The sequence below is a fragment of the Aptenodytes patagonicus genome, chromosome 24, assembly GCF_965638725.1.
Source record: "Aptenodytes patagonicus chromosome 24, bAptPat1.pri.cur, whole genome shotgun sequence".
Taxonomy (NCBI): Eukaryota; Metazoa; Chordata; class Aves; order Sphenisciformes; family Spheniscidae; genus Aptenodytes; species Aptenodytes patagonicus.
Window position 1 is genome coordinate 4,063,939 of NC_134972.1, and position 12,481 is coordinate 4,076,419.

Here is a 12,481-nt window from a genome sequence, read left to right on the forward strand (position 1 = left end):
GCAACATCTCAGTAAATATAATGTACAAAAATTATATGTTCCTACCATCACACACATTCAGTAAGAAGCTAAAATATTACAGGCAATTCTAGATACGCTATAACTAGTTGACAGTAAGCTATCTATATACAGGTTAACCAAGCTTTACAGGTTTCACACTATGCAAGAGAACATAGGCCGAACAACAAAACCCCCAAAATATCGTATATCTCAAAGTCTATGCGGCAACATCAAGTCATAATACAGTAATGCCCCAGTGGAACATCGCCAGGGAAATTTAACACTACTTCGTTAGTGTCAAGAGCTTCTAGTCAACTTCCAAAAACTCTTAAGATATTGACTTCAGTGAATATTGATGCTTTGCTATTAAAGACTCGAGTGATTTCGTTAAAATAACATTTCACAGAATCTACAAAGTTTGTTACAGATAAACAAAGTCTACAGAAATAACGACTCTACAAAGGTCATCCTTACAGATAAAGAGTACATGGGAATGGAAACGGAATCTGCAGGTATCTGTGTTGTGCAACATCACTCGCGTGGAAACAAACGGGTTTGGTTTCTCACAGCAACCCCAGGTACGCGCACACCCCTATGCGGAACAAAAACCCTTATTACCAGCCAGCTGAAACGGTAAGTCATCACCTTGTTTTCTGCGGCAACGCGATCGGTTGGTTTGAAAAGGAAAAGTGACACCAGAAATGAGATACAGCTCGACCAGTGACGAGGAAATGTTTTTTCAACCAGCCTGTTTATAACCCAAAAGCTCGGAGGGGTCCGGTGCCCGGCCGTGCCAGGATGTCTGGAGAGGACCACCACACGGCCGCCTTGCCTTCTGGAGCCGGGAGAGACAGCGCCAGGAAAGGCAGCTCGCTTCTCTCTGGCACGCGAACCCCCCCCCCCCCCCCGGCAGTTAGTACCACACGAGAAACAGTGAGTGAGCGAATGGCTTTGGCAAATTCATACGCGCTTTCCCTTTTTGATTTCACATTAATTACAGAAGTCTTCTGTGCAAAGCACAGGCAGAGTTTCAGCTTAACAACTCCCCTCTCTCCGGAGCAGTGGGATAGCCCCTCACAGGGGTAACAGGGACCTGAGCTTGCCACTCAGGGATAGAACAGAATAGGAAACAGATATTTTTTTTTTCCTTTTTGTTTTTTTCCCTTTTTTTTTTTTTTCTCCTTTTTTCCTCAGAACAACATTGTGAATACATCCAAAGTGTAGGAGTGTATCGTAAGTGCAAATGTTTTTGCTACACAAAGATAAATGGTAGGGGAAAGTTGATGGAAAAGTGAAAGCAAACGGACAGCATGACTCCAAGGTTGCCGTCTCTCATGCAACACACTTCTTGAACACACACAAGTCTGAGACAGCTGCTTTGAAAAACTCTCCCATTTGCCATAGATTCACTGTACAGTGGGAGCAGAAAGTAACTTCAGGGAAGTCAAAGACATTTTCAATGTAGTATACAAAAAAAAGTTATGTATAAATAAAAAAAGCTGTATAAGGAACTGCAGAGCTTCAAGTACATTAAACCCTGAATTCAATGAGGCAGAGGTTTCAATGTTAAAGTGACTACTTCGTACCAGCGTTGGACATCCCCCCTCCCACCCTCCTCCCCCACCCCACCCACATATCTCTGTAAAGTTTCAATATATACAGATTTTATGCTCACTGTTAATCATGTCTAGTAATTGTGTCTTTCCCATTCTATCCTGAAATTAAGATACAAGAAGTTTTTTAGAAGAAAGGCCAAAATTAAACATTCCAGCCCTATTACTCCATTTTAAAAGATTCTCTAAGACCATGGTGGTGACCAGAGAAGGTAATTTGCCCACAAAATTGCCTTTAACATTATCCTTCCTGAGCTGCAAACGCCTTCAACAGTCTATTGACAGGACAAGTCTATCCTAATAATCTGAAAGCTACAATAACTAATGCTTGCACCATGTATGGAGAAAATGGTAGTAACCAGCCATTGCGCCGTTTGGCCATGGTCTGCAGAACGCCTGCGCTGTGCTACGGTGCGAGCTGTAGAGTAAAAGCTCCAGTAAACAACCAAATCCCGTTAACTTTGCAGAGCAACTCGGACACCGCATGCTACAGAGCGCACAGGCGACAGAGCTGGAGTCGGGTGCGTGGTGCTATCTCAAAAATTTAAAACAAAAGGGAAAAGTGTGATGGTGCATCCCAGTTAAGGAACAACGGACAGTCTTAAACAGCAGATTTAAGTCCTCAACCGAAATCACCAGCAGTTCTGTGGATTTCTTCCAGGCCTCAGCATGGAATGACCGAACTGCCCAGTATTACTTATCTCATTTTAGAGACCACGCAAATTTAGAGACCACCAGCAGCCGACTCCCCCTCTGCTGATGCCGATTATCAAAACACAGCTCTTAAATCTTTTCCTTACAAAGGAATTGCATTATTGTTCTATTCCGTTTGTAAAAATGTGGTTAAAATGCATACTTTAACATTATGTGTTTGGCATATAGAACAGACCCCCTACAGTTACCAAGATACCTTGAATTAGGTATTTTCTTATCTCAGAATGTTAACGTTTCGTGAAAGATTCACCTTCTCTCCAATAGTGTGAAATCCAGTTCAGACTTTTTGTTCCTAAGTACGTACAAGCTTATAAACCAATCTCCTATCTTCCCTTTTAAGTCCAAGCCCCACTGCTAGCTATTATTAATCTTTTTTTGGTGGAAAAAAGGAGCACCTGTAAGAAGTTTGAAAACAAAGTTAACCAAGACATCAAGTGGCATGGCACAGGAGTAGCAGCAGGCCTCAATTCACAGCATTTTACAAGTTTTTAAGCCTTCTGTGAACCTTCACATGTTCTGCGATACTCGGCGCACCGGCACGTCACAGCAATACGTCTCACGTGGCGACCGATGGTCCGTGGCTCTCGTCTGCTCCCTGCCACGTTGAACACTCGTGAGGGCGTTCTGGTGCTACCACACCATTTCCCTCCGGTCAGGAAGCCACCACGGACACAGAATGAAAAAAGCGTGTAGGTGCCCTCACACGACAGCGTATTTGCAATACTCAGAATGCTCTAAGAGAAAACAATTTGAACGTTACCAAGCCTAATAAATAATATAAAGTAAACACATCGGGCCTTACAGACACTGTAGCAAGAGCTATGTTTGGAATTTCTGAAAAGGTTAAACACCCCCAGTAAGAGCTTAAAAAGAGACATTTATCACACAAAACGTTAAGAAAAATAAAATCCTTTTTGTAAATTTTTTTTGTAAAAAATACCAAAATATAGCACTGCTTTCAAGCAAGAGTAGTGTTTCAGACATTCACTGTAGTACGGACCACAAGATGAAGTGCTTTATAGAGCCCATTAGCCCTCTGTACCATAAACTGACCCACGAGAGATCTGCACAGTTATGCCACCCAAGACACCCACAAGTTTGTAGGAAAGGCATCTGCAGACCGTTCAGAAGATGAACTGCCGGATCAGTTAAATGGCACAGCAGCTGCTTAAAGAGACTGTAGTGTATTTTGTAATTTTACAATTGCACACAAAAAAATTCCCCCCCCGTACATAAATTTGAGGATGAGAAGGACACCAGCCAGAGGGAAGACATGTTCCAAAATCCCACATGTACTTTTTCAGCCTACTACTTTCTTGAACTGAGAAGTCACCGTGTTCCTGTAGGTTTATGTAAGCAGTTTTCCAGAGATAAGGTTCTTAATTCTTAATTCAAAGGCTTAATTTAGCCAGATGCCAGCAACACAATTCTTTTCATTCAGGATTGTTTTCAATACCCATTAGCAAAAAGCTAGCATGAAGTTAGCTCATATCGGTATACAAGTCAAAAGTACGCTCTAACTGTATCAGGGCAGGGGGAGATGCACAGCGCTTTGTAAGATGGGGGGCCAGGGGAGAAGATTCACCAAAGACTAACTTCAGCCTGGGGAAACTAGTCCCCCTAGGCTCCCTGCACAAGAAATGGAGGAGGATAGGTTTTCAAAAGAAAATCTGGAGCAGGAGCCTACCTAAGCCATTTCAAAAGCCTCACTGAAGGAGCCTGTCTCTCTACCGATTAACAGAAGAAACCCAAGAGAGAGCTGTCTCATGAGGCTGAAGTTGGCTGCTGCGAATACGGCCCGTTACCCAGACAGAAAATACCCTGTTCATTGAAGAAGTGCTGAGATTTTTCTTAGCTCCATTAACAATGAAGATTAAAGTCAGAAGATCTCTCTCAGCAAAAAAATCTAAACATTCAATCAAAACAAACATGCACATGGGTTGGATTCCTTAAGCGCTCAAATTTCCTTTGAAGCTAAAGGGAGTCTGAGAAGGCGGCAATAAAGAATCACACTAATATAATTGCCATAAAACAAGTGCAGATTTGGCAGATGACAAATACATGTGCACGGAACAATCCTCCATCTAAAGAAGTCAGTGGCAGAGCTCCCACTGGCAGGATTAAGACTTCAGTTCTGAGTGTGCTGCAGTATGTGACCGAGGCCAGGAGGCTCTCCTAACTACGAAGGTTTTCCAAATTAGGCGGGATAAAGAAATTACCATCGTGCAATTAAGCTCTTTCTGAATTTCCACCTGTCTGCAAACACCGATTATAGCTCTTGAGCAAGGAACCATGATTTCTTCCCTCCTTAAACAATGCTAGATCTCGTGTTACAAGCACTTCCAAGAAATCATACACCTGATTTCTCATAGGAAAAGCTTTTCAATAATATTCACAAGTTAACATGATATATAACCTACCTTCTCAAAATGCCTTTAAAAATAAGTACTGGAATGGAGGCATTTCAGGGTCACCTGGTCTGAAACCCACATCTGTCTTTATGGCATCTCAATGTTACACAGAGTGGGGAGGCTTTATTCTTTTCATAAACTAGACATAAAAGTTACATTGGCTTTGCTATTTTGTTTTTAAAGACACGTTGACTGATCAAAACCAGATCTTCAACACCCTTTAAAAATTAAATAAATAAATATGTTGCTATGCTTTGCTTTCTACACTCAGAGAACATTTTAAACAGAATTTTCTTTTCACTGTCAAAAGGTCTACGTTTTTCTTTGAAGGCCAAGACCTTTCTGGTTTCCAACAGTAAGAGCTGCTGTAGCACATTCAAGGGTAAAAGACCAAACAATAAAAAACAAACACCACTGCCTGCTTCTGCTTGCTAAGATTAAATGGTCCCGTTCCCAGTTCACACACGACGGCTCCGATGACAAAGACTGAATGTGTCATAGCAGTCTCTTCAAGTTCATCGCCTGTTTGCCCCTCTTCTCCCCTCCCTTGTTTGTTTTTAACCAAATTCACTCCTTTGCTTCTTCTACAGGATTCTGTGGTTCCAATTTGCACTTTATCTTGCTCCAGTACTCAGGTGCCACAGGAGATTTGGGGTCATGTGCAGAGCAGCAGAGACGGCCATCCAACGCTGATGCCACCAGGGCTCCCTTCTCGTGATCTTTACAGAATGAATGAGGGCAAAACTCACAGAATGAAACTGCAGGATTGCTACAGACGTCGCACTGATGCCACGGACATTCCCACTTTCCTGAGGATGGGAGGGGAAGGGAGAAGAGAGAGACAGGAAGCTGAAATTAGTGCATTTCGGGGACAGCACTGGCCTTTAACCCTTACTCCATGTTGTAATTGTTCAGATGAATGCAAAGAAAGTTCAGAAAAATCAGCTCTTACTGTAGTTGCTACTTCTGCTTCTCATTTACAAGAATCTGACTGGAAACAGTTCTTAGTCACTTTGCATTTTTTAGGCCTCACTTGGCTCAAAACATTGCTGCATGCATAACCAGAGCTTAAAATAGTTAGATCAACCTCCTTGGGCATCAAGACACCAAATGTCCTTGCAAGATGGAGAGTTTGTTTTGTACATTTTTCTGATTTGTGAGCATCTCTTATTGACCTGGACACAGTACTCGCTCAGATGGGTATCTCCAAATTAAGTTTTAGTTCAACTGCAGTTTACTTTAATGTAGAAGACTGAATGCATTAGTTTTGAAAAATAAGCGAGAAATGGCTCAGAGAAGAACAAGTTGTGTAAAAATATGTTTGAGCATAAACAAACCCCAGATCCCCCAAACCACTCAGACATGCATTTGTATGACCATGTGCTGAACTCTCAGACTGCAAAGGTATACTGAACATGGCAAAAAAGGAAAGTCAAAAGCTTCTTGCTGCTGTGTCCAAGCCTCGCTGAAGTCCCTTTTGGCTGGGTTACTGTTGAGAAACAGGGAGCACTCTCCTTCACAGGGAAATGACGCACCGCATTTACAGTGTGTCGAGACCTGCATCCCGAAGAGCGAGAATAGCACCAAGATGGGACTCCAGACCTCTAATGAAGTTGTAACTAGCCTATCTGGGCCAGGCTATCCCCCCCCCCCGCCCCAAACTTCAAAGAGAAACAAAGCCAAACAAAAAAACCTAACTCAAGTTGCTCTTGGTGCTAAGATGCTATCATTTCTTTCTCTAGCAAATCAGCTATTTTGAGGATAGTTTCCATGTTTCTAGTAAGCTGAAAAGGCACATGACAGATTCAACTTCACTCATGGCAGCCTTTTGGTTAATATAATCATAGACTAATCTGCATTTCCAATTATTTTCACTGAAGTCTTTGGAAATTGGGAAGATTAAAGAGATAAGGACTTTTACAAAATCCTGCAATTGGATCAAGATGTTGTATTGCTGAATAATTTGAGCCCTGGCTACAAAAAGCTATGCCTTAACATGGAAAAAGTCAAATGGAAGATACGTGCCATCAGGATACAGTACATAATTTAAACACATTTACTCATTAATCGAGCCCTACACATTACGCTTGCTATGTCAGTGGTTTGAACTATCACTTGATGTCCCAAGGTCACCGAGCGCACATCAAGATGCTGCTTATATTTCAATCAAAATAAGAAGAGGAAATTTGATCCAAGAAAGAGATGCAACAAAAAGAACATTAAAAAGTATTACAATGCCTCTCTGTCCATCGGTTCTCATTTAGGAACACTGCCACCTGATGTATTTCTAAAAATGAGTGGTATTGCAAAAGCAAATATGCTGCATTTAATGTAAATGAATACTGCATTTCAGCTCAAACATTGTCTTGCTGCAGGAAGGAAAAGATGAATAGGAAGCCATACAATCGCTCTTACCAAAAGGTGGTTGAGTCAGGTTAAGGCATAGGAGGTGGTATGCTTTGGGACAGTCCTTTTTATCACACATGACTAGCTCTCCCCCATCTCCACACTGGAAACAGTTGTCTTCATGCATCTGCTTCTGTTCTGTTTTTATTTTCCGTTTCTTCTGCTTTAATTTTGCATTCTTCACCTTCTCTTCATTTGCCGTTGCAAATGCTGTCTAGCAATTACAAAGATCACAGCATACAGTCACTTTATAAACCCCTTGCATTAAAATTAATTTAATCAACTTTGGGTTATTATTTGCATGAACTATGCTTAAATTAAATCCACTCAAAAATGTTTTTAAGCTATGAAAGCCAGAAATGCCCATCCACATGTATCTGAATTAACACAATTTGGTAAATTAACTTCATCCTAGACACAACAGCAGTACACTGCATAACTGTAAAATCTTTAGAGACTTTCAAGGGTGGAAAGTATTACATAGACTAAAGTAAAAAGTTAAATGAAACAAAAACCTCTCTGTGCCCTACTCTCACTAGACCTCTGGATTTGGGAAGCGAAGCTTCAATTTTCATCCGTGTACCTTTGGACGCACTCCTAGGAAACCACTGCAGTTTTCTGCTCCACAATGACATTCGGTCCTACCGTTGCCCAGGCAATCCAAATTGTAATTGAATGTTAACTCCATTCCTAAAATTTAAAGAAAAACAATTCACCCACACAGGCACTGAGGAAAGACAGGCTGTGACAATGACATTTCATTAGCATTTATCTCTTCATAGTCTGTGAGATCTAGCAGCAACATGTTTTGAAAGAGCAAGCTTGAAGCAGTGCATCGATTTCATAAACTTCGAAAGTAGCAAATTCTGCCTAGATCAGACACAAGTAGCAGCTACACTATCATACAGACCCAGTTAAAATGACAGATCAGGTAACACACTTAACGTGGAAAGGTAATACCACACCAGACAAGTATCGGTGAAAGCATCAACACTATGGTAAGCATTTACATGACACAGGGTTAACATTGTGCCTAGCAGCAAACCCTGTAGTTAGCTTTAACAGTAGCTTTCAGCTTCAAACTATTTCTAACTATAAGATCCCTGCTAAAACTGGAAGCCAAATATTTGTCTCCACTCCAATGAATGACAAAGTTCCTATAAACGTCACTGGTATTAAGTAACTCCAGAGAAAACCATGGCCAAGTTAGGAACTTAGCCATTTCAAGACAAAAGTATACATGCAAAATAGTGCCATCTTTTTACCTGCAGGAATATCACAAAGAGCAAATAGTCCAACTCTAATGTCACCATTCACTGTCCATTTCTGTGTTTCACAGTTTGGATTACAACTATGGTTCATAAAACGAGAGTAATTCCCCTTTGGGCCAGCATCTATTATCCGGTCCTTCAAATAAAAAGACAAAGACATATTTAGTATTTACAAACAAAAAAAGGTTTCCTGCTGACAAGTGACTACTAATGGCTAAGGCAGCAAAAAATATGTTTATTCTAAATTAGTTAAAAGTGGTAAGTTTTCCCTGCAGAGTTAGTTTTACGAAAAAGTGTCTGAATGTTTGTGCTTACAGAAGTGAAATAGGCACAGAGCGCGTAACCTAAGATACAGGCTGTTTCATCTCTTCACCCATTCCATTAAAAACAAACACAGATGTTATCCTCCTACCATCACTCAGGTGTCGGTAGGAGGATAACATCAAACATGGAATGATGCTTCTGCCAGCATTTTGCCCCTACTTTCAACCATAAACAGTTTATATTGAACAAGACATAATATTTACCTTTGTTACAGTTAACATATAAAAATTGGTTACGCTGTTTTCATGTGCACGTTTGATCCGCAATCTGCACTCTTCTTCGTCAATCAGCTCGCCAACATATTCATTCACAAATTCACCCTGAAAAGTAAAGGAAAACAAAAATAAGAAATCCATGCTTACTACTTCTTACGATGATAAAGGGAAGCAGCACAGAAAAAAGCACTTCCTATAAAAATATACTCTAATCATCACAAAAAGCATTAAACTTTAACCATCTAGTAGGCAAGACGTGAGTATGTGCACCAGGTATTTGTCGTCTAAGCAATAAGCCCACTCAAAATAAAAAGGCAGCAGAGCCAAGCACTGTTTCTGTATTGACTACACAAGCCATATTTGTCAGTTCTCTAATCCTTTAAAGTTTCATGCTTTCTTTTATAAAAGACAGTAAGACAATATTCATAGTTCATGTTTCCTTAGGAGTCTATTACAATGGCAAGTATTTTCACTACATACTTCACTTTTATTAGTACTTTTAATAGTCAATAAACTCAGAACATTTTCAGTAACGAAGTTTTAATGAAACACAATTATACAAAAATTGCAAATTTAAAAAAATTAATCGCTAAAAAACATGTTTAAAAGTAGCCCTCCAGGCCAACAGCGTGTTCCCAACTTTTAACCAAGGGAATTCAGAAGAGCTGGGACATGGATTGATACCTTGATACAAGGGAGTCAACACTCAGCACTCTGAGCATCACTTTTATCAAGACAGCCAGTTGCTGATGGTTTAAAACACTGTTAAAAATAGCTATTTGAAATACTCAAATTCAAGTGTCCAACAAGCACCTGATATTTCAAGAAAAAAAATCTTGTAACATACAGTACCCACATGTTAACAAGCGCTACCCTGTCAGCCACGCTCGGGGCAGTCGCCGGGACAAGCGACTTCCGAGATGCCCTGAAGGATGCGACGGGGCTCCAGGCAATAATGCCTGTCCTGGCATGCCCTCGCCCGCGGCTGTCACAACCCAAACATGAATGAAGAAAGTGGTAAATGAAAGGGGTAAGGGTGGAAATCAGGCAATTCAGGTCACGTTTCTGAGAGGTAAGTGACCTAAGTGACTCAGAAGCCCGGCACTCGTTAAGACCAATTTACAGTTTGGAATAGTCTGAGTCTTATCTAACGTATATTCACTTGATAAAAATCACTTAGATGCTTCTGAAAATTTTAGCCCAAATCAAAGGGAAAAAACCAAAGTCCCTTCACCGCCAAGTTGCTTTCAGTTCAGCCTGTGTGTTTGGGAACACCTGGACAATTCAACAGAACCACCAACAGTTTTCAGTAAAGCTCTTACAGGACACAAATGCATTTATAAATTTTGTGTATTAAATTCACAGGAACTCTACTATAAAACAACCCAAAACCTGCTATAAAAATTCACCAGGTATTTGGGCCAGGAATAGTCGTAGTGTATTGAAAGGTTTTTAAACACAGCTTTCCCCCCCACTATTCCTCTAGCTACTTGTCAAATCAGTCAGGTATGAACAGGTTGAAAAAAGTCCCAAATGCCGTCAGAAGTTTCCACCTATAACCGATGGAGTGGTTAACAGCATCCTCACTGAAACTGGTCTGTTAAAACATCGCCAGTATCACCCTACTCACATGCATGCTTGTCACAAACCACTACGTAATATTTCTCTATCTCAGATTTTTAGAGACTGTAAACTACATTTTAAAAAGCCAAGGAGGTAGATGTCTGGTAAAAATGGACAAAAGCAAAGAATTCACAGTTGAAATTACTATACGTAAGCCCAAAGCTTTCATCTTGATGTTGCAGGACCTCTTCAGTGGATTATCCTACACACTACCTGTGCATACAGTTAAATACCACACTGCTTAATGGTAAAAGAATCAATTCAGGATCCCCTCGCTTTTTCTAGACTGTCTGATTACACCAGAAGCTAAACACATCATCCCAAAGCGATCATCCAATCCAAAACGTCACAGCAGAATTTCCAGCCTGCAGAGCAGCTGCTTTCTCTCTACAAAGCAGAGCAGTGTAATTCTCACATCAAGTTCGAGTCCACCATAACTACAGCCTGTTTCCTCGTGATGAGAAGCTCCAGGATATTGTTGTTGCTAGACGAGTGCAAATTCAAACTGAAGAAAATACGAAGGCAACCAAGAGCAAAAAGAGTTCTCTAGAGCAGAGTCTTGAGGATGTGGGTTACATGACAAAAACAACTTGTCCTGAAGTCTTAAAGTGTCCAATCCCATCTGTGGCCATAACTGCATCTTCTTCTCTTCAGGTATGCTCAGCCATCTCCTTGTTCAGAAACAACGAAGCCTGCATGAGTAAGAGCAAAACACACATCCGTCCATCAGATCCATTCCTCTGCCTGGCAAGTTAAAGCAGAGGTGAAATCCAGGCCAATCATCCTCATGCTTGCCTCGAAGTACAGCAAGACTGCAATCCAGCTAGACGAGGATTCTCACACTTAGATATGCAAGTGTAAGATTTTGTTTTTTCATATCAACCGTTGCGTATCCCACCTGAATCCCAGACTGGTATCCCCAGTAATACAGTGTGCAGCAATACAGTGTCAAGGAAAACCAGAGTGATCCACATCCAATGGCTTTCTGACAGTCAGGGAAGAATATTCCCATTCCCCCACCTCACTGACTGCACCCACGAATACTCTCAAAGACGCCAGCCATTCTAGTATTTAAGCCAAAGTCCGTAACATTTCCTGAGACTAGTCAGTCCTTGCTGCTTTTTGTTACAATAGCAGCGTCATTTCCATCAACAGAAATCTCTGTATCTTCATTATTCTTCTCTGCCTTCTTGAACTTCTAAGAACCTTTAAAGTTTGTTGTCCAATGCAGCCTGATCACCTCAAGCGTTTCATTAATCCCCTGCGAGTTCTTCTGAAACAAATCCAGGCTGAAGAGTTGAACGCCAGGAAGGTGAGAAAGCTGACTCGTTACCAGACGTCTGTAAGAGTAATACCGCAAACTCCCCCACTCCAAGCAACCCGCTAACGGGAAAATGCCGTCCGCATGTCACTGTGTAACAGCGTAAAAAGGCAAGGCAAAAGGAAAGACTTAAGAATAACCCCCTGAAAAGGGGCTCACAATTCAAGCTGACTCCACCCACCCTTTGAGGTTCTCTCATATTTTGTGATCGTCATTTGCTGGCTTATGATAAGGACGAGGGGAAGAAAAGGAAAAAAAAAACCACAGAAAAAACAGGCCACTTATTTTGCCAGCCCTCTAATATTTCATCATCTTTAATGGCCTTATTTGGAGAAAGAAACCATCATTCAGACTACGTTTTCCCAGACCGCTCTCTCCTCTTTTGCCCAGTAGGCAATGAGAAAACACACGCACGCTCTTTCCCTCCACAAACAGAATTCACAAATTCACAATCACCTGGAACTAGCTTTTCTTCTGTAAGTATCAAGGTTAAGATGCTTCTGTCAAAACAGTTCCACCTACAAAAGTTTCATGTCCTTTTAACACAAAGCATTTACTTGCAAGTGCTGAAATTTTTGTATGC

General features: G+C 41.1%; 1 protein-coding gene across 7 annotated transcripts in view; it reads right to left on the reverse strand.

Moving 5' to 3' along the window:
- Positions 1-1,642: 1,642 nt before the first annotated feature.
- The window catches only part of NSD3 (nuclear receptor binding SET domain protein 3), a 51,268-nt gene continuing 40,429 nt past the window's right edge, over positions 1,643-12,481 (reverse strand). For all 7 annotated transcript variants that reach the window (XM_076358925.1, XM_076358927.1, XM_076358929.1 and 4 more), the window contains 5 exons: positions 8,943-9,059; positions 8,410-8,551; positions 7,728-7,834; positions 7,154-7,358; positions 1,643-5,547 (listed from right to left, as the gene is read on the reverse strand). In XM_076358925.1, coding sequence (XP_076215040.1) covers positions 5,306-5,547; positions 7,154-7,358; positions 7,728-7,834; positions 8,410-8,551; positions 8,943-9,059 — 813 coding nt within the window. In that variant the 3' untranslated portion in view covers positions 1,643-5,305. The remainder of the gene's footprint in view (positions 5,548-7,153; positions 7,359-7,727; positions 7,835-8,409; positions 8,552-8,942; positions 9,060-12,481) is intronic.